The 23,236-nt window shown below is 42.5% G+C and overlaps 1 protein-coding gene across 1 annotated transcript in view; it reads right to left on the reverse strand.

The window, feature by feature from the left end:
- Positions 1-23,236, reverse strand: part of ERCC6L2 (ERCC excision repair 6 like 2) — a 232,897-nt gene that overhangs the window by 161,769 nt on the left and 47,892 nt on the right. Inside the window, exons 4-5 of the mRNA XM_077474805.1 lie at positions 6,608-6,801; positions 4,962-5,123 (exon numbers count right to left, since the gene is read on the reverse strand). Coding sequence (XP_077330931.1) covers positions 4,962-5,123; positions 6,608-6,801 — 356 coding nt within the window. The remainder of the gene's footprint in view (positions 1-4,961; positions 5,124-6,607; positions 6,802-23,236) is intronic.

Genomic DNA, 23,236 nt, shown 5'->3' on the forward strand with positions numbered 1-23,236 from the left:
TCAATTACTCCAGCGCCACCTTTGGTCAACTTCTGTATTGTTGTCTGATCTTTTGCATTGGTTTTGAGCATGCATGTTTGTACTTTGTACAAAAGTCAGATGGTTTTGTGTACAGAAAAAAAATGGACACATCACTGCTGTCTATAGAGAGCCCTGTGTTGTTTACGACGCAGGGCTCTCTTCTGTCATTCACTCAGCCAATCAGTGGATCCCAGCCAGAAATCATTGGCCAGGACCTGCTTATCGGCTTGTGCTGTAGCGAATGACAGCAAAGCCTGGGTTGCGAGCACGTGCGCATCCCCTATCCAGAAATAGCAAATCACATACATGTACATGATATGGCGCAGCTGGGCTGCCCTGTCGCAGTAAAATTGTGGTGAGAGGTCCTGAACTGGGTAAACAGTACCATAAAACTGTTGTGTAAAAGGTTTAGAAATGTCCACCCTTTTACTGTTCCAGCAGTTCCATTATTCCAGTCAATTTCAAGTTTGTTAAATTACTCCATAATTGCTATCCCAGCCCTTGCAGCCCTTTCTATCTCTGCAAGAAGCCGGGTTTCCACCTCCTCATTAACACTGGTTGGCCTCAAGCAAATGCCATGCAATTCTACATATCTTCTGCACCAATAAAACTCTCCATCAACAAGGACCTCTCTCACACTCACTTTGTGATCACTTCTTACATAGAGACAGACACCACCTCCTTTTGTCTTAGCCCTTGTACACATGGTCGGACATTCCGACCACAAAATCCGTCTGATTTTTTCAGACGGATTTTGTCCTAAACTGGTGTTGCATACACACGGTCGGACAAAGTTGTCGGAAAATCCAATCGTTCAGAACGTGATGACGTTCGTTACGACGGGACTACGTTCAGGCTAGTAACCAATAGCTTTGGTCTTTGGCACTTTGTCCGATCGGAATTCTCTACAAACGATCGGACAAATTCCGATCGGATCACGTTGTTAGAAAATTTTATATCCAGCTCTCAAACTTTGTTGGTCGGACATTCCGACGGAAAAAGTCTGATGGAGCTCACACACGGTCAGATTATCCGACAACACGGTCCGATCTGACATTTTCCGTCTGATTTTCCAACCGTGTGTACAAGGGCCCTACCCTGTCTCTTGGAAAGAGAGCATAGCCAGTAATTTTTGTAGCGCAATTGTGTGAAAAATGAAGCCAAGGTTTAGCCATACCAATTAAATCATAGTTCTCTTCATGCACCAAAGTTTCCAAGACTCCTATTTTGTTTGGCAGACTTCTGGCATTGGTGAACACTTTAATTTGTAGCCACTCTGCACATCTTTTTTGTAGTACAAATAGTACTATAAATGGCAATGGTGCCAACATGTGACATGTAAAACTCCTTATCACTTGACATAGCCCTTCCCCCATTCCACCCTCCATCATCACCTGACTCCTGTCTGACTTTTCTGCCCCATTATATTCAAATTCTAGCTCCCCCCTCAATCCTAGTTTAAATACTCCTGCAGCCTCTCCCCTAGCACTGCAGCGCACCTTCCATTTATAGTGGGTGTAAACCATCTGTAGCACATAGGCTGTACCCCAATGAAAAGCAGATACATTTTGTTTACTGAACTTTTATTTACTAAAACTTAGAGGACAAGTTCACTTTTACCCAAAAAATTATAAATGCATATTTTTTGCAGGTAAAAAAATATGCATTTATTATTTTTTGTTAGGGACTTGTAAAATACTGCCTCCATGATCAGCAAATCATGGGTGTAATGCCACGGTCCTGAAGACTGTCTATGCTGCTGTCTGTCTGTACTCTGATACAGGCAGGCAGTTACACTCTAATGCCACGTACACACCGGACTTCCCGGCAGACTAGGGTCGACGGTCTTCCTGACAGACTTTCGGCGGAGTTCCGACGGACATTCCGAACAAACGGACTTGGCGTTCTTGACGTAAGACGGGACTAAAAAAGGAAGTTCAGTAGCCAATAGCTTCCCTTGCGTCGTATTTGGTCCGTCGGACCAGCATACAGACGAACGGTTTTCCTGATAGGAATTGAGTCCATCGGATTTGAAACATGTTCTATTTCTAGGTCAGTCTGATTTTTTTTAATGAAAATCGATCAGATTAGCCCACACACGATAGGATTATCTGACGGACTGATTCCGTGAGACCTAGTCTGCCGCAAAGTCCGGTCGTGTGTGCGTGGCATAACAGGAAGCTCAGTGAACTACCTAGAGCAATCAACATCACTCTGGTAGTTCATTGAGAACTACAAGTAATGACTGCAAAGGATGATGGGTAGTTTTCCCATTCACAGAACATTGTTTTTTGTAGATTGTAACAGCCAGTGGGGGGAGAAGATTGCCCACTTGCTGTGAAATTGGGGACTTGGGAATTTGTAACATGTTACATCCTAAATATGGGTGTAACATGTTACAAAAGGTGAATTTATCCTTTAAACACTTCATATTTGATCCTGAAAAATGCATGGTGGATGTTGTGGCTACAGAATCATTGTGACAATGGTTTACAGGTCCCATTTGTTTCATTGTAATTCAGTTCTAATGCTGTAAGAAGACAAAGAAATCACAATATGGTTTAATACCCCTCTGTTGTCCAGTTTGGTGCACAATTTTTAAAGCACTTGGAAAAACAGAATGAACATAATAGCAGCTGCTGCACAATTTTTGGGTGTCATCTAGCTTCAGGATTTTGAATCAATGGCCTGGAACCAGTTTACAGATAAGGTCTAACTGTTTGACAAGTTTCAATTATTCTTGTTTTAGGTTTGCATCAGAACATACTGAAGTCAGTGGAGCGACTAGGTGCGCAATAGAAAACACCATATTTCTCTTTCTATACAAACAGTATAACATTCATGCACAGGCAGCCTCTTATAAATTTTACTGAAGCACACATTGGGATTAATTAACTAAAACTGGAGAATGCAAAATCTGGTGCAGCTGTGTATGGTAGCCAATCAGCTTCTTACTTCAGCGTGTTCAATTAAGCTTTGACAAAAAACAAAATGTCAGGTGATTGGTTTCTATGCAGAGCTGCACCAAATTTTTCACTCTCCAGTTTTAGTAAGTCAACCTCATTATATGGTCCTTTTTTATAAACTAAAAAAAGAAAAAAGAAAAAAAAGAAAAAGAAAAGAAAAGCAGAATATATTATTTTCAGCTTTTAGTTATGCAGTATAAACAATGTTTGTTAAAAACAAGTTCAGCTTGCTTGATTGGCCCCTTCCATTCCATTGGCAGCCTTAAATGTTTTACCTACTATCTATCCTCCGCTGTTGTGTCGGAAGGAACATGGCTGGGATCTAGACTGTATTATTTAGGAAATACTTGCTTGATTGGTCCCTTCAATTCCATTTGCAGCCTTAAATGTTTTACCTACTATCTATCCTCTGTTGTTGTGTCGGAAGGAACGTGGCTGGGATCTAGACTGTATTATTTAGGAAATACTTGCTTGATTGGTCCCTTCCATTCCATTTGCAGCCTTAAATGTTTTACCTACTATCTATCCTCTGTTGTTGTGTCGGAAGGAACATGGCTGGGATCTAGACTGTATTATTTAGGAAATACTTGCTTGATTGGCCCCTTCCATTCCATTGGCAGCCTTAAATGTTTTACCTACTATCTCTTCTCCGCTGTTGTGTTGGAAGGAATTTGGCTGGGATCTAGACTGCATTATTTAGGAAATACTTGCTTGATTGGCCCCTTCCATTGGCAGCCTTTTTTACCTACCATCTATCCTCCGCTGTTGTGTCGGAAGGAACATGGCTGGGATCTAGACTGTATTATTTAGGTAATACTTGCTTGATTGGTCCCTTCCATTCCATTGGTCACCTTAAACGTTTTACCTACTATCTATCCTCTGCTGTTGTGTTGGAAGGAACATAGCTGGGATCTAGAATGTATTATTTAGGAAATACTCATGAGCAAAAGTTTGTATGTATCCTCTTCAGAACAGCTGTTTTTGCCTCTAATGGCAGCTTTGAACTGATGTATTACATTGTAGGAGTGAAACACATTTAGGTTTTGCTTGATGTTGGTAGTTTGTGTATTTCTGAACTTATATGTTTATTGTTCTATGTAATAGACCTTAAAAGTTAGGAGAAAAAAAAAGGAATTTGATTGAAAAAAAAAAAAAGAATAGGTTGAGCCTTAAACACAAGAATAAATGACAAATGGCTAAAATCATAAAATAAAATAAAACAAAAACATATCATGTAATGAGGTCTACAAACTGAAACATCCATTTTCAAACAGTTAAAAAAAAAAAAACATTGCAAACTTTGTACAGACAAAACTGTACTTTAGCACACAATGTGCACCACATATTTAACTTGATTACAAGTGTTCATTTCCTGTTCAACTCAAGGTTATTTCCAGGATAAATGTGGCATACATGAAACAAAGCCAACTTGAACACCATAGAGGATGCTGAAAAATCATAATAAATCCATGTCAATCAATCTTCAGTTTCTCCCTTGAGAGTACTAGAACTCATTTGCTTGCCAGCACATCAATAGTAGTTAACCTCTTTCAATTAATGTCAAATGACTTGTGTTTAAAACTGATAAAGTAATCTAGCAGAACTTAGCTGCAGGCAGAAAACCAACACAGTTTATATTACTACACCCTGGTTATGCCAGGAAAAATTGGTCATTTTTTAAACTGTAAAATTAAACTGATTTTAGACCGCATTACATTCATGGATATACAGACAAAAATTTTACCCTGGGCAATCTTTAATTTGTCATAAAATATCACTGAAAACAGCAAGAGTGTTAAAGTATCTATAATGTTATCACAAGAACATGCTTAAAATGTCTTGGCAACTGTTTGCTGCACAAAGGGTCCCTAGACTATAATAAACAGTTAATTATCATGCCTTCCTTCCTCTTTGATAGTAGGATAAGGAAGAAAACGGTATAAATGCAATACCAAATAAAGATATCCTACATACCAGTCTATAACACACCACAGCTCCTCCATGTTGTTTTGCAAAATGGTTCCTGTAAGTCCAATGCGGGCTTTACACCTTAAAGATTTCATGACCTGTGTAACTCTTGCTTTTGGATTTTTTATCCTATGTGCTTCATCCACAATGACTGCTGACCAGTCTATGCTGCAGACAATAATAAAAATAAAAAATACATACGTCAAAAGTGCTGGTATAGCATAAATAATCATTGTCATACCAGGCACAAACCATGTGAATAATTGACATTAAAAGTATGTAATAGTGTATATAGTCAAATCTTTTTTGTTTCACTATTCCAATGTTCATTGGGACAGGAAGTTATAGAAAATTCAAACTTTTACAGGTACAAGTTTCCTCACTTTATCCTAAATTTCAAGCATTGCATGCACCTTATGTTTTGGTGCATTAGTACTGCAACAGTGTGAATCCAGCCTGAAGACAACGTTCAACAAATTCTTTCAACAACTTGGAATAAATAATTCAAGGAAAACTTAAAAGCATAATTTTGTCTAAGAAGATATTAATTCAAAAGTTATGGCAGGTATTTTTACATAGTAAACAAGGTTTGTGTCAGTGCGCATATGCCGATGACGGCAGCACATGCAAATACAGGGGATATCTCCTAAACCATGCAGGTTTAGGAGATATCCTGGGTCGCTACAGGTAAGCCTTAAGCCGCGTACACACGGGCGGACTGTCTGTCCAACTTAGTCCGCTGAAACACATTTCAGCGGACAGTCCGCTCGTGTGTAGGCTTCAGCGGACTTTTTCAGCGGACAGTCTGGCGGACTAAGTCTTTCGGAATTTCCGTAATACAGTCCGTCCAACTTTGGTTTCAGCGGACAGTCCGCTCGTGAGTAGGCTAGTTGGACAGACTAAGTATGGCGCATGCTCAGAAAGGATTTACACGGCGAAAGGTTGCATTGCTGTGTATTGGACTTCCGATTTCTAGTCCCGTCGTACGTGCTGTACACGTCATCGCGCAAGCTTTCAGCGGACTGTTTGTTCATCATGTGTGGTCAAGTCCATTCATTCGAAAGTAGGACGGACTGTCCCTCGGATTGTCTGACGGACTTAGTTGGCCAGACAGTCCGCCCGTGTGTACGCGGCTTTAGTATAGGCTTACCTGCAGCACAAAGTGGTCTGTAAGGGTTTACAACAACTTTAAACCTTAAGTTGCGTAAATGTGAGGACATTGTCTGGTATTCTATATTCCATGTAATATACAGTAAAATGACCTCAAGCTCCAGGCAGACTATGAGGTGAAAAAATAAAAAGGATACGTGGGTGACAAATTTTGACAACAAACTGGATACTGTGACAACGTCTGCAAGGCGTAGACAATAGATTAATGGCAGTTACAAAATCATGGCTGGAAACCATGCACACCAATATACAAGCCTAAAAGCAAACTCATTTTGAAGATGAATGCACCTTAGCGTGAAGGGCATAGTAACAAATCAGATTCTTAATGACATTTACTAATACAGGTGAGCTAACCGCTGCAGGTATCTAGCTAAAGTTTTCATACAAATGTTATATTTATATAACTGAATGAGCAAGCCCTAGCAACAAATTACAATTAATGTATTCTGGTAAACTGTCAACGGCATGAGTGCTTTATCTACCTGTTTAAATCATCCAAGCATAAACGGAGTGTTTCATACGTAGTCAAAGCAATTTCGTATTTTCCTTGTTTCAGTCGTCCTAGCTGAAAATCTTTTTTATTTCCATGAAAGACTGCTACCTTGAAATAGCCCCATGTCTCCAGTTCATCTCTCCAGTTGTAAAGCACAGACAAAGGTGACACAATCAGAAAAACCTGAAAAACATAACATTTAGACTATGATCAGTTTAGAAAAACTGACATTTTAACAAAGGTCATTATAGTAAAAGGTTAAAATAAAAATTTCCCTTTACAGAAAATCTGTAAAGAGGACCCAACATCAGACCCCCTTCCAAGCCCCCAGATCTCCACTGTACTATGTTGAGCTGTCAAGGCTTCCGCAAACCACCCAACAGTCTGGGGATTCAAAATCCCTGCAGCTTTCACTGCTCTCCGTAAAGCGCTGAGAGTGCGGACCAGGTGGATTCTAATTGGTCAGCCCCGTTCATGAGATTTACATATTTTCTGTTAAGGTAAACCAACACTTTCATTTTAAAATCCAGGTTCCTGTGTTAAGGTGGCCCTGTCAGGACTGGACCACTTTGTATGGGAAAGCATAGCTGTAATAGAATAGTCACTCTACTTACCTTTCCAGTAGTTCGTTTGTTGATATGCCATCTCTTTGCTTCTCCCTGGATACTGCAGGTATTTTACTAGCTGGATGGGAAAAATATTGGTTTTCATCTTGTCCTGTAGTGAGGAGGGGGAGCAGGTATTTCCCAGGACTAGATATGTTAAAGGAGAAGTACAGCCAAAGAACGAACAGCACTCCTGTTACCCATTTTCAGCAGACAGCGGGCTGAAGTCTGCTGAAATCACAGAGCCAGTCCAGGCTTGGCAAAGATTGCGACAACGGAGTAGGGATCTGCCCATATGCCTGCACTGGAACCTTGTTCAGCCTCTCAGCGAGCCGCTGACAGCCTGAGCCGACCGCTCCTGCCTCCTCCACAGCCCAGCTCTCCAGTGAGCACAGGGGGCAGAGCAGAGAGCTGGGGACTGACAGCTCTCTGCTTGGGGAGCTCTGAGAATCGAGTGATCGGCAGTGTTAGATCATTTGGTTCTCAGTATTAGAGGCGTCGGACCAATGTTGCATCCATCTATGTACAGTACATTCGATTATTAAATAAAAAAACATACTTCTCTTTTAAATTTGCAGAGGCCAGGGAGAAACTAAGAAACGATGTGTCACAAACAGACGGCTAGAAAGGTAAATATGTTGCCTATTGTCTTTTACAAGTATGCGTTACCGTAAAAAAAAACCTGTGTTAAGAGGTAACCAATCTGAGGCCCAATCATGTGCCCCCAAATGGCTTTGAATGCGGCCCAACACAAAATTGTAAACTTCCTTTATAATGTTGAGTTTTTTTGTAAAAATGCACTTACACTTAGGCCTCTTTCACACTGGGGCGGTGCGGGCGCCGGCGGTAAAGCGGCGCTATTTTTAGTGCCGTTTTACCGTCGTTTTAGCGGCGGTATGCAGCCGCTAGTGGGCCGCTTTTAACCCCCGCTAGCGGCTGAAAAAGGGTTAAAACCAGCAGCGCTTTGCCGGCGGTATAGCCACGCTGCCCCAGTGATTTCAATGGGTAGGAGCAGTTTAGGAGCGGTGAATACACCGCTCCAAAGATACGGCTAGCAGGACTTTTTTTCCCCGTCCTGCCAGTGCACTGCTCCAGTGTGAAAGCCCTCCGGCTTTCACACTGGAGTGAAAGGGGCCAGATTTTTTCAGGCGCTATACAGGCGCTTTTTTAGCGATGTAGCGCCTGAAAAACGCCCCAGTGTGAAAGGGGCCTTAGTGAAAACATGTAGCCCAAAAAAATGTTTATGAGTTTTATCTTCCAGAAAGAAAAATCTCCCACTCTTTACAATAACGCCTTATTTATGTCATCAGTTTATGGTAGCACTTATATTTTTGGACAATTATTTTCAAGGATGGAGCACACGGCAAAATTAGAACCAAAATATCAGATGAGCACCCAGGGAATACATTGAGAATTGCTACTCCTTCCATCCAAGCAGATACTGATGCCTTCATTTATCAAAAACATTGTCAAATATCGCAGTCGTTTTAGGTTGCCCTCTTTTAATTTTGTAATAAAAAATATTACAAATAAATGAAGTTTTGGTTACTAAGATAAATAAATTATCTATATCAATGATCGTTAAATTATGATCTGCCCAACTTTTTTTGCTCATCAGCTATCCTTATTGTTAGTGTATTTTATGTGTGGTCCAAGACATATCCTCATCTTCCAATGTGGCTCAGGAAGGTCAAAAGGTTGGACACCCTTGCTTTAGGAGAAAGGAAGCCAGATATTGCATAGTAGTTGTGTAGTCCACTTTTCAATCTCTCTTCCTCTCCCAACTGCATACAAGGAGTATCAGGTGTCTTTGATAGAAAATAAAAAATCCAAAGGATAAAGAGAGAACAAGATAATGACCAGACGTGCCGGTTCACACTGGGGCGGCTTCAAAGTCACGTGACTCTGAAGCCGCCCCACACAGCACGACTTTAGTGCGGCTTGCAAACGACTTCTGTAATAGAAGTCAATATAAGCCGCTCCAAAGTCGCCCGCAAGTAGTACAAGTAGTACAAGTAGGAACCTTTTTCTAAGTCCGAGCGACGTGATTTGCTCTGATTAGAATGGTTCCATTGCACTGCATGAAGCGCAACTTGTCAGGTGGCTAAGTCGCCTGACAGGTCGCCTAATGGGTCGTACACACGATATGATTTCCCAACAACAAATGTTGGATGTGAGCTTGTTGTCAGAAAATCCGACTGTGTGTATGCTCCATAGAACATTTGTTGTTGGAATTTCTGCCAAAAAATGTTTGAGAGCAGGTTCTCAACAACAACACTTGTTGGAAATTTCCGAGCGTGTGTACACAATTTCAACGCACAAAAGTCCATGCATGCTCGCAATCAAGCATAAGAGCTGCCTTCGCTGGCCCCGGCTACCTGGAGACGCGCTCAAAGTGAGCAGACTTTTCTCCGGGCGGGAAAAGTCCGTTCATTTCAAAAGTAAGGCGGACTGGCACACACACGGCCATGCAAAACTACTTTCTTAGTCCGCCGGACTTTTGGGTAAAAAAAAAGGCTGCCGGAGCCTACACACTGGCGGATTGTTCGGCGGACTTGATTCCGCCGGACTTTTCTACCCGATTCTTTGATCGGGTCTATGAGGCATTAGTGCTCTTTATTGAGACAAGTATACACTATATCTGTAATGCCGTCTCTTCGAAAAGCCCCGTGCCGTGGTCTGTCATTGCGGCGTGGCCAATAAGAAGGCCGGAGCACTCGACCCCCAATGGAAAACTGGGTGAATTTGGAAGCCCTCTCAACGATGCATACTAGCACATTATGCCTTTACCTTGCAGAGTTTAAAAGGAAAAAAAAAAATTGGTGGGGATTAATACCACTTTATGTGCTTTTGCATGTCGATAAATATGCAGAATTGTAAATCTGAGATGGGTAGCTACATTGTTACATTAAACATTTTAAAATATAGATCTTTTATTATTATTATACAGGATTTATATAGCGCCAACAGTTAAAATATTTCACATTCTATAGCTCATGACAATGTCTAAACTTCTACCTTATGAGGAGCAACATTTAAAGCAGAGTATGGAACTACCATGTATTTGTATTTGTTTTTAGTGTATGCTTTATACCAGTGAACAGTATCGTGAACCTTGGCACCCCAGATGTTTTGGAACTACATTTCCCATGATGCGCAACTACAACACAGAGTGCAGGAGCATCATGGGCAATGTAGTTCCAAAACATCTGGGGTGCCAAGGTTTGCCATCACTGCTTTATACCCTGTTAATTTAATAGTCCAATAAAAATCAGTTGTTGATTGATTGACTGTTGGTAAGGGTTTAAATGTAATTTAAAGTGGTTTTAAACCCTCCCCCACAACTTTGTCCCATGTAAATCAGCATAAAAAACCCTAATGAACACCTTACTTGCTTAGTATTGTTTTAATCCTTTGAGTTCTGTAGAATGAAGTCACTGAGCATGCCCAGATCTCCCCTGATTTACGGCAGACTCTCTATGTGCTTATCTATCTGTTACGGCACACCACTGAACTCTAATAATCATTCAGAGCTTCCTCCTACACACCATGTGACCATGTGACCTCACATACAGTCTAAAGTTGGCCATTACTGCAGTCTGAAGCTGATAAGTCTGACAAAGGCAAACATTAGACATTGGCACAAGTAAATACTATGAAATAAACAAGTTAGCTATGAACAGGGAAGCAGGGTTGCCATACAAACATTGGATTGAGAAGGAGGCTTGGTTAACAGCACAGGAAGTGCTCAATGTAAGGGCGGAAATACCCTACACTGTGGACTCAGAAAACAATACTTAAGATGGCGCTGTCTAACCCCTAGAAAAAAGTTTTTTTAAAGTTTCTTTAACCACTTTCAGACCGGACCAATTTGCTGGTCAAAGACCAGACCACTTTTTGCGATTCGGCACTGCGTCATTTTAACTGACAATTGCGCGGTCGTGCGACGTAGCTCCCAAACAAAATTGACGTCCTTTTTTTCCCACAAATAGAGCTTTCTTTTGGTGGTATTTGATCACCACTGCGGTTTTTATTTTTTGCGCTATAAACAAAAATAGAGTGACAATTTTGAAAAAAAACGCATTATTTTTTACTTTTTGTTATAATAAATATCCCCCAAAAATATATAAAAAAACATTTTTTTCCCTCAGTTTAGGCTGATACGTATTCTTCTACATATTTTTGGTAAAAAAAACGCAATAAGCGATTATTGATTGGTTTGCGCAAAAGTTCTAGCGTTTACAAAATAGGGATAGTTTTATAGCATTTTTATTAATAATTTTATTTTTTATTTTTTTACTAGTAATGGCGGCGATCAGCGATTTTTATTGTGACTGCGACATTGTGGGGGACCCATCAGACATTTTTGACACATTTTTGGGACCATTGTCATTTATACAGTAATCACTGCTATATAAATGCAGTGATTCCTGTATAAATGACACTGGCAGTGAAGGGGTTAACCAGTGGGTAGCAGTGTAGGGGTTAAGTGTTCCTAGGAGTGTGTTACTAACTGTGGGGGGGGTTGGGCTTTCATTTAGTGAACACTGATCTCTGCTCCAATCACATGGAGCAGAGATCAGCGTCACTAGTTGCTAGGCAGAATGGAGAAATGCTGTTTACAACGGCATTTCTTCATTTGGCCGCTCCGTGAGACGATCACGGGTATGCCCGCAGCGATCGAGTCCGCGGGTCCCACGACCGGACTCACGGGGGTCCCGACCAGCGCGGGAGCGCGCCGCCGGCGCGCTCCCGATGGCAGGGCGGCAAATTTAAAGGGATGTACATGTACGCCCATTTGCCTGCCCGTGCCATTCTGTCGACGTACATCGTCATGCGCTGGTCAGCAAGTGATTAAACAGTAAGTAATATGCAATTTGGGCTGGATTACAGTGGCTATAGTCTGATAATTACTTATTATAATGGACTAAATGAAAAGAAGCATCAGAGTGGGAGAGTTTACTTTCTCTTTAACCACTTGCCGACCGCCGCACGACGATATACGTCGGCAGAATGGCACGGGCAGGCATATTGGCGTATATATAAGTCCATGCCTGCCCGCGGGTGGGGGGCCCGATCGGGCCCCCCCCCGGTGCCTGCGGCGGTCGGCATTCGTTCGGGAGAGATCAGGGATGAGGGGACGGCCATTCATTCATGGCCACCCCCTCGCGATCTCTCTCGACGAATGGAAATCCCCCGTGACATCACTTCCTCTCCTGTAATGTAAACACAGGAGAGGAAGTGATGTATTCTCTCCTCCGTGTCGGTATTTTCCGTTCCGACACGGAGGAGAGCGGATCGGTGAGTTGCACCAACACTCTACACACACAGTAGAACATGCCAGGCACACTCACACCCCCCCTTTACCCCCCGATCACCCCCCCAATTACCCCTGCCCCCCAGTCACAGTGACACCAATGTCATTTTTTTTTTTTTTTTTGCATTGGTGTCATTTGTGACTGTAATAACTGTTAGGGCAGTTAGAGTTAGCCCCCTTTAGTTCTAATGTACCCCCCTAACCCCCCCAATAAAGGTTTAACCCCGTGATCACCCCCCGTCGCCAGTGTCACTAAGGCTGGGTTCACATTGCAGCGGTTTATGAGAACGAATGTGATTCGCACCGCACTGCAGTGCAAATCACATCCGATCTCTGTGCGATTCGAGTTCAGCCATTCGCCGCACCCGCCGCACCCGCCACACCCGCCGCACCCGCCGCAAATTCGCACGGGACCCTTTTTTTGGCCCGCAGCAGAATCGGATCGCATGGGTGTTCACACCATGCGATCCGAGTTTGCAGATCGCACTGCGATATGCGAACTGATCTGGGGGTGTCAGTAACATTTCACTGACACTCCCAGCAGTTCGCATAGGGCAGTGTGAACTGCCGCCGGGAGGCATGCAATGCGGGAACCCGCCGCGGATTCGCGGCGTTTCCGCATCGCTCCAGTGTGAACCCAGCCTAATAAGCGATCATTTTTCTGATCGCCGTATTAGTGTCACAGGTGACGCTAGTTAGGCAGGTAGGTATTTAGGTTCGCCGCAGCTTTTTATAGCGCCAGGGACCCCCATATACTACCGCATAAAGCCCCCTGATTGCCCCCTAGTTAACCCTTTCACCAGTGATCACCATATAACTGTTACAGGTGACGCTGGTTGGTTAGTTATTTTTTTATAGTTTCAGGGCACCCGCCATTTATTACCTAATAAAGGTTTAACCCCCTGATCACCCGGCGGGTGTCATTTGTGACTAATAACTGTTAGGGCAGTTAGGGTTAGCCCCCTTTAGTTCTAAGGTACCCCCCTAACCCCCCCAATAAAGGTTTAACCCCGTGATCACCCCCCGTCGCCAGTGTCACTAAGGCTGGGTTCAGATTGCAGCGGTTTGAGAACGGATGTGATTCGCACCGCACTGCAGTGCAAATCACATCCGATCTCTGTGCGATTCGAGTTCAGCCATTCGCCGCACCCGCCACACCCGCCGCACCCGCCGCAAATTCGCACGGGACCCTTTTTTTGGCCCGCAGCAGAATCGGATCGCATGGGTGTTCACACCATGCGATCCGAGTTTTCAGATCGCACTGCGATATGCGAACTGATCTGGGGGTGTCAGTAACATTTCACTGACACTCCCAGCAGTTCGCATAGGGCAGTGTGAACTGCCGCCGGGAGGCATGCGATGCGGGAACCCGCCGCGCATTCGTGGCGTTCCCGCATCGCTCCAGTGTGAACCCAGCCTAATAAGCGATCGTTTTTCTGATCGCTGTATTAGTGTCACAGGTGACGCTAGTTAGGCAAGTAGGTATTTAGGTTCGCCGCAGCTTTTTATAGCGCCAGGGACCCCCATATACTACCGCATAAAGCCCCCTGATTGCCCCCTAGTTAACCCTTTCACCAGTGATCACCATATAACTGTTACAGGTGACGCTGGTTGGTTAGTTATTTTTTTATAGTTTCAGGGCACCCGCCATTTATTACCTAGTCTCACTAGTGTACCCCTAAATTTAGGGGTGTCTACTTTCCAAAATGGGGTCATTTGGGGGGGGTTTGTGCCATCTTGGCATTTTATGGCCTTCAAAACTGTAACGCCCTTAGAAAGCCTGAAGGCGGTGCTTGGTTTTCGGGGCCCCGTACGCGGCTAGGCTCCCAAAAAGTCCCACATATGTGGTATCCCCGTACTCAGGAGAAGCAGCAGAATTTATTTTGGGGTGTCATTTCACATATGCCCATGGCATGCGTGAGCAATATATCATTTAGTGACAACTTTGTGAAAAAAAAAAAAAAAAAAAAAAAAGTTTGTAATTTTCCCGCAACTTGTGGCAAAATATAAAATATTCCATGGACTCAACATGCCTCTCAGCAAATAGCTTGGGGTGTCTACTTTCTAAAATGGGGTCATTTGTGGGGGTTTTGTGCCATCTTGGCATTTTATGGCCTTCAAAACTGTAATAGGTAGTGAGGAGTGAAGTCAAATATTTACGCCCTTAGAAAGCCTGAAGGCGGTGCTTGGTTTTCGGGGCCCCGTACGCGGCTAGGCTCCCAAAAAGTCCCACATATGTGGTATCCCCGTACTCAGGAGAAGCAGCAGAATTTATTTTGGGGTGTCATTTCACATATGCCCATGGCATGTGTGAGCAATATATCATTTAGTGACAACTTTGTGAAAAAAAAAAAAAAAAAAAAAAAGTTTGTAATTTTCCCGCAACTTGTGGCAAAATATAAAATATTCCATGAACTCAACATGCCTCTCAGCAAATAGCTTGGGGTGTCTACTTTCTAAAATGGGGTCATTTGTGGGGGTTTTGTGCCATCTTGGCATTTTATGGCCTTCAAAACTGTAATAGGTAGTGAGAAGTGAACTCAAAAATTTACGCCCTTAGAAAGCCTGAAGGCGGTGCTTGGTTTTCGGGGCCCCGTACGCGGCTAGGCTCCCAAAAAGTCCCACATATGTGGTATCCCCGTACTCAGGAGAAGCAGCAGAATTTATTTTGGGGTGTCATTTCACATACGCCCATAGCATGTGTGAGCAATATATCATTTAGTGACAACTTTGTGTAAAAAAAAAAAAAAAATTTTTTTTTTGTCATTATTCAATCGCTTGAGGCAAAAAAATAAAATATTCAATGGGCTCAACATGCCTCTTATCAATTTCCTTAGGGGGTCTACTTTCCAAAATGGGGTCATTTGGGGGGGTTTTGTACTGCCCTGCCATTTTAGCACCTCAAGAATTGAGATAGGCAGTCGTAAACTAAAAGCTGCGTAAATTCCAGAAAACGTACCTTAGTTTGTAGATGTGACAACTTTTGCGCAAACCAATAAATATACAATTATTGACTTTTTTTTTACCAAAGACATGTGGCTGAATACATTTTGGCCTAAATGTATGATTAAAATTGAGTTTATTGGATTTTTCTAATAACAAAAAGTAGAAAATATCATTTTTTTTCAAAATTTGCGGTCTTTTTACGTTTATATCGCAAAAAATAAAAATCGCAGAGGCAATCAAATACCATCAAAAGAAAGCTCTATTTGTGGGAAGAAAAGGACGCAAATTTTGTTTGGGTACAACATTGCATGACCGCGCAATTACCAGTTAAAGCAGCGCAGTGCCAAAGTGTAAAAAGACCTCTGGTCATTTACCAGCAAAATGGTCCGGTCTTAAAGTGGTTAAAGGGTACCTTCACTTCCATGGGAAATATAGCGTATACAATTGCTACACAAGCCATACTGTAATTAAATATTATTAAAATTATCTTTCCTTTTCAATTTGCAGCACTATTATATGTAACATGCAATGCAATATGGCTACCTGTAGAATTTATGTACACAGGTGGTGTACAAACACCCCCAGAATTGTAATTTCCCATTTGTGTGATTGGCTTACTGATTTTTCTAGAAGTTTGCACATACGGTAGATAGATTTTAGGCATCCTCTGCAACAAAATTTCATTTTGTAGAGATGCTCCCAAAAGGGTTAAATCGCATCTAAAAGGATACAGAGCATGTATTTTTCTCATTAGAACATTGCAAGTGCATGAGCAGATTAATTATGGAAAAATATATATATTTTTTTTCTTCAGAGCAGAAACAGATAAGACTCTGCAACAAAGTTTGTTAAAATCCCTGTAATGCACATAGATCACCCAGAGGGGAATGTTTTTGTTCTCAACAAAAGTGGAGTTACTCTTTAATGTCCCAGGAAAATAGGTCAGGGGTTGTTCCAATGAACTCAAATAGGCTATAATCATGAGCTGAGATGAACCAAGAAATGAAAAAGAGGGCATTCTATGCTAAGAAAATATAAGCCATTCTGCTATATGGTGGGCGGAAAGTGGTTAAGAGCAGAGGAAAGAGCTTGGGTCTAATAGATCCCAGATCTCTCAGTAAAGAGTACCTGTCACGGTCCATGCTATCCCAAAGGATGTTATTCATCTCTTGTGATAGCAATAAAGTTGATTTAAAAAAAAATGAAATAATTAATAGAAAAATCAGCCCCGTGCTTGCGTACAAAGGCAGCGAATGCAAACGTAGGTTGCACATGCATATGTAAACAGTGTTCGCACCACACATGTGAGTTATTGCCATGAACATTATAGCGAGAGCAATAATTTTAGCACCAGACCTCCTGTATAACGCTAAACTGGTAACCTGATAAAGTGTTGCCTATGGGGATTTTTAAGTTCCGTTGTTTGGTGCCATTCCACGGGCATTTTAAAGCGTGGCATGTTGGGTATCTCTTTACTCGGTGTAACATCATCTATTATATTTTACAATTTAAAATGTAACAATTGGGTATTATATTGTGTTTTTCCCCAAAAATTGCATTTGAAAAACCACTGCGCAAATACCGTGCAACATAAAAATCGCAACACCCACAATTTTATTCTCTAGGGCCTCTACTTAAAAAAAAAAAAAAAAAAAAAAATATATATATATATATATATATATATATATATATATATATATATATTATTATTATTATTATACAGGATTTATATAGCGAAAAACTGTTTGCACAGCGCTTTACAACATTAGGGCAGAGCATACAGTTGCAATACAATTCAATACAGAAGGAATCAGAGGGCCCTGCTCATTAGAGCTTACAATCTATGCTACAGATAATCAGTGATTTCCCTGTAATACAAGGGATGAGTTTGTTGAAATTATACTATACAGTACTCTTCACTTGGGATTATTTTGCTTGACATTTGTTTTCACTTTATTCCTTATATGCTCTGCTGCAGTTTATGGTGTTTAGCATGCAGCAAATTCTCAAAGTAATTGTGGTTTTAGCACAAAATATGCTTTGTTAATCTGATCTGACACTGGAACAGAATAGATGTATGGCTTTGTGAAAACACTTTCCCCTTTGAATTAATTAAAAAGCTAAATATAATAAAATACAGATGACCGCTGCCTGCCACAGCAATCCAAAATGTACAGTTTAAGGCTGGGTTCACACTATTGTGAATTGGATGTGGGGAAATTTTGCAATAGCAGAAGATTTCAACCAGCTCTCTATGGAGCTGTTTCACATATCTCTGCTGAGGCTCCAGTGCGAATTTGCACAGGAATACTGTGCATCTTTTTGTCAGTTTCAGGTCCGAATTCAGACAAAAATTCAGGCTGAAATTGGACCTTAAGGCCCCTTTCACACTGAGGTGGTGTGGGCGTCGGCGGTAATGCGCCGCTATTTTTAGCGGCGCTTTACCTTCGTTTTAACGGCCGTATGCGGCCGCTAGCGGGGTGGTTTTAACCCCTGCTAGTGGCCGGAAAAGGGTTAAAACCGCCCGCAAAGCACTGCTGCAGCGGGGCTTTGCCGGCAGTATAGCCGCGCTGCCCCATTGATTTCACCGATCAAAAGATACGGCTAGCAGGACTAGCAGGACGGCTTTCACACTGGAGTTAAAGGGGCTGTTTTTTTTCAGGTGCTACACAGGCACTATTTTAGCGCCTGAAAACCACCTCATGTGAAAGGGGTCTTAGAGGTGAATGGGGATGCACCACCGCTAAAGTTGTGGACCCTTCGACTGGTTGCTGTGGATGGAGCTCTAGGTGATTCAGGAAACAAGCTCCACCTGAACAATGACACCAGCCAAGCAGGAAGCTAGAGAGTAAGATTTCCCAGGGTGCAGTGTCTAAGAGCCAGCAGGTATTCACCAGAGCCTCTAGTGGTGAGGCTGGATTTGGCTGCAGCTGACTCCAGGTCACGGCCCTGGGGTCTCTCAGCTCATGCTCACGAACTGGCTCTGGTGGACAGAGCAGAAGTTCAGGGTTAAGCACAGGACAGTCAGGAGAACAAGCCACGGTCCGGGCAACTAGCAGAGAGGGATGGTCAGGAAGTCACGCCAAGGTCAGGGTTACTAGCAGACAGGAATAGTCAGAAGGACACGCCATGGTCGGTACACAGAAGTCAGAGATAATATAAAGTAGAATGCCATACCAGAGGCCTTAACACAACTGTTGTTCGGTCAAGGCTGGCTTGCAGTGCACAGAGTTAAATAATGTTTACTGTTAATAACCACTCATTACAAACAAAGTATGCCAAGAATACCATCTCTGAATGAACAACACATCCATCTTTGAAGCATATGGGCTAAAGCAGCAGAAGACCACACCAGGGGCCACTCTTGTCAGCTAAGAACATGAACAACAGGATACAATTTGCACAGGCTCACCAAAACTGGACAACAGAAGATTGGAAAAACATTGCCTAGTCTGATGAGTTTTGATTTCAGCTGTGAAATTCAGATGGTAGGGTCATAATTTGTAGTAAACAATATGAAAGCATGGATTCATCCTGCCTTGTATCAATGGTTCAGGCTGCGGGTAGTGGTGTAAAGGTGTGGGAAATATTTTCCTTGCACGCTTTGGGTCCCTTAGTAACAAATGAGCATTGTTTAACCACTTGCTTACTGGGCACTTCAACCCCCCTCATGCCCAGACCAATTTTCAGCTTTCAGCGCTGATGCACTTTGAATGACAATTGCGCGGCCATACAACACTGTACCCAAATGACATTTTTATCATTTTTTTTCCCACAAATAGAGCTTTCTTTTGGTGGTATTTAATTACAGCTGGGAGTTTTATTTTTTGCTAAACAAACAAAAAAAGACGCAAAAAAAAAATCATGTTTAATAGTTTGTTATAAAATTTTGCAAACAGGTCATTTTTCTCCTTCATTGAAGTGCGCTGATGAGGCGGCACTGATAGGCTGTACTGGTGGGCACTGATAGGCTGCATTGGTGGGCACTGATAGGCTGCACTGGTGGGCACTGATAGGCATAGTTAAGGCGGCACTAATAGGCACAGATAAGGCAGCACCGATGGGCACAGATAAGGCGGCACTGATGGGCAAAGATGGGCACAGATAAGATGGCACGGATGGGTGGCACAGATGGGTGGCACTAAGGGGCACTGATAGGTACCACTGATAGATGGGACTGATGGGCACTGATAGGTGGCACTGATAGGTGGCTCTGCTGGGCACTGATGGGCACTGGTAGAGGACACTGATGGGCACAGATATGTGGCACTGGGGTGCAGCACCTTTGTTGAGGCAGATTGTGGGCACTGCTGGGTGGCACTGTGGGCACTGCTGGGTGGCACTGACAGGAGGGGACACATTTTTTTTATTGATGTGGCACTGGCAGGGGGCAGGTGGGCACTGGCAGGGCTGGCCGGGCTGGCCGTGATCGGGACTGATGTCCCGATCACGGCCGCCGGTGATCGGCTCTTTTTTTTTCTCCTCGCGCTGTCAGCGCGAGGAGGAATAATAGCCGTTTACCGGCTCCGTTGTATCACATGATCAGCTGTCATTGGCTGACAGCTGATCACGTGATAAGGGGTCGGGATCGACCCCTTCCTCGGATCGGTGATCAGGCGAGTCTCATAGACTCGCCGATCACAGAGCGCGCCGCGCGCGCCCCTCAGGGGGCGCGCAGGCCGCTCGTGCACGGGACGACGTCAATAGACGTCGTCCCGGCAAAGGAGATCCGTGCTGTAGCCGTCATTCGGCTATAGCGCGGGTCTCAAGTGGTTAAATGCCACGGCCTACCTGAGTGATGACTACTTCCAGCAGGATAATGCACCATGTCACAAAGCTCAAATCATCTCACCACTGGTTTCTTGAACATGACAATGAGTTCAGTGTACGCCAATGGCCTCCACAGTCTACAGATCATGTCAATATGGACCAAAATCTCTGAGAAATGTTTCTAACACCTTGTTGAATCTATGCCACAAAGAATTAAGGCAATTCAGAAGGCAAAAGGGGGTCCAACCTGGTACTAGCAAAATTCACCTAATAAAGTGGCCGATGCATGTAATTATGTAAATAATATATTATATACATGCACAATTAATTGTATAGATCCCTCGAGCGTGCAAAAGCCATTTGGAGGTTCCCCCTGAGGCGGGCACCAGAGCACCAGATGGCCAAATGGCCATGTTTTTATAGCTTTTAGCCTTTTATAAATTTGAATTTTGTGTAATAAAGCGCTGTACTTTTATGCAATATATACGTTCCCCACTCAATGGCAGTAAAGTCCACCGATTTCCTTTATACGTGTGTATGCTTACCATGGATATGGCAAATTGAGTGGCACATTACTGTCTCCAATTACAATTCAACTGTTATCATATTTTTAAAAACCTGGAGAAAAAAAAACATTCCATAGATTTACATCACCAGGGCTGGTGCTTAGATTTGCCTAGTCCTGTTCAAAAATGAATAAAATGTTTGATTACATTATCATTTTTTCTATATCACAGTTCATATCAATGGTTCACAAATAGCATTCCGTAATTATAAAAAAAAGCCCTCTGAATTACGCTGGCCATACACTGATAGCTTTTTCACTCAGCCTGCAGTCTGAACAAAAATACAGCATGCAGGGATAAATATGTAGCGCTGGATATTGTCTTCTCACAGATGGTTCTGGCTGACTTGATTCAAACACTGTTCGGCCAAAATTTTCAGCCCCAGCTACTTACATTTTTCAATCAAAGGCTGTCAGGCAGGAGGGTGCAGACAGGGCCACCCACAAGACAAATGTGTATAGCCAGCTTTACAATTGCCAATGCTTCCTTCACACCAACACAACAGGTAAGCATGACCTACAATTTGCTGGCATGTTCTAAATAAAGATATAGACTTTAGAAAGTTAAGAAGACGAATTGGCTTTTGAATTAGTACAGCTATGGTCACTCCTAGTCAAAAGGTAGGCATACGCAATTAGATTTTCATTCAAAAGTGTTTACACAATTCAGAAAATCAAATGATTTATATTACTTTTGGATACTCTATGATATATTGTATGGATTGATATGAAAAAATCCTTTTTATGATCATTGTAAACAAAATAAATTATGTTTTTAGAGAATATATATTGTGCCTCAAAAGTCCCATTCTTTTATTTTTTATTTTTTGTATGAAAATATATAGGGACGTGGCGCCATTTCTTTTCAGCAAACACTATTACTTGTTGTTTTTCTTGTTACTATCCTGATTTCTTTGATAAGAGCAGTCAAGTGTTGTGAGCAAAAGCTATCAATCATTTTAGTTTTACTCATAATCATACTTATAAAAGATTTCTCTTGTGAAGGCTAAAAAAAAGTTTGTTGTGCCTCTCTGATCTAGTATTTTTTCCCCAAGCATCTGGTTGCTATACAATGGTGACTACAATTCACAATACAAAGGCATGGTCTACTGTTGTCATTAAAGCGGAGGTCCACCCATCCCTGCAAAAATTAAAAGCCAGCAGCTACATATACTGCAGCTGTTGACTTTCTATAATAGGACACTTACCTGTCCTGGAGTCCAGCGATGTCAGCACCGCAGCTGATGTTTACATCAGCTGTTGGGTGCTACCACTGCCATTGCCGGTAAGGGAACATGGTAGTGAAGCATCTCCGCTCTCCTGCTGGCCTGGTGGCAGGGGAAGGAGGAGGAGGGAGCCAAGCTGCTGACGTAATGCGCCGAGGCCCGGTCTCCCGGAAGTGGGGACAGGTATCCACTCCCTTCTTCCCAAGTTGCACTTTTGGGTGGAAATCCGCTTTAACAGAAAGAATGCACGTATGCAGATTCCAAACCTGCTTATACTTACCTTCTCTTTGCTCCACCACTGCTATGTAAAATCCTTATCAGATTGATGTAACAACATGCTGCAGAGAGCAAAAGTGTAGAAAACTTTTATAATCAAACAAATCACCCGGCATTAGCAGCATTAAATCAAGTCTAAAAGGTTATTTGCTAATAAACTAGTATGTGGCGCTTTGATACACAACACAAATTGTTTTAACCACTTCAGCCCCGGAAGATTTGGCTGCTCAATGACCACAGCATTTTTTGCTATACGGCACTGCGTCGCTTTAAATGACAGTTGCGTGATCGTGCGATGTTGCACCCCAAACAAAATTTACATATTTTTTTTCCCACAAATTGAGTTTTCTTTTGGTGGTATTTGAACACCTCTGTGGTTTTTATTTTTTGCGCTATAAACAAAAAAAGAGCGACAATTTTGAAAAAAAAAACAATATTTTGTACTTTATGCTATAATAAATAGCCCCAATTTTTTTTTTTCCCCCAGTTTAGGCCGATAAGTATTCTTTGCGCAAACGGTATAGCGTCTACAAAATAGGGGATAGATTTATGGCATTTTTATTTATTTTTATTTTTTTACTAGTGATGGCGGTGATCTGCAATTTTTATCGTGACTGCGACATTATGGCGGACACATCGGACACTTTTGACACATTTTTGGGACGACTGACAATTATACAGTGATCAGTGCTATAAAGATGCACTGATTACTGTATACATGTCACTGGCAGGGAAGGGGTTAACACTAGGGGCGATCAAGGGGTTAACTATGTTCCCTGACTGTGTGTTCTAACTGTAGGGGGAGGGGACTGAATATAGTAGATGACAGATCCTAGCTATTAGGAACTCACGATCTGCATTGGACAGGGATTTGTGTGTTTACGTCCCTGTTCTGCCTCTCGTGCCCACGATG

Source organism: Lithobates pipiens, unplaced genomic scaffold, assembly GCF_037356315.1.
Source record: "Lithobates pipiens isolate NorthernLeopardFrog02 unplaced genomic scaffold, aLitPip1_a1.2 Scaffold_13, whole genome shotgun sequence".
Classification (NCBI taxonomy): Eukaryota; Metazoa; Chordata; class Amphibia; order Anura; family Ranidae; genus Lithobates; species Lithobates pipiens.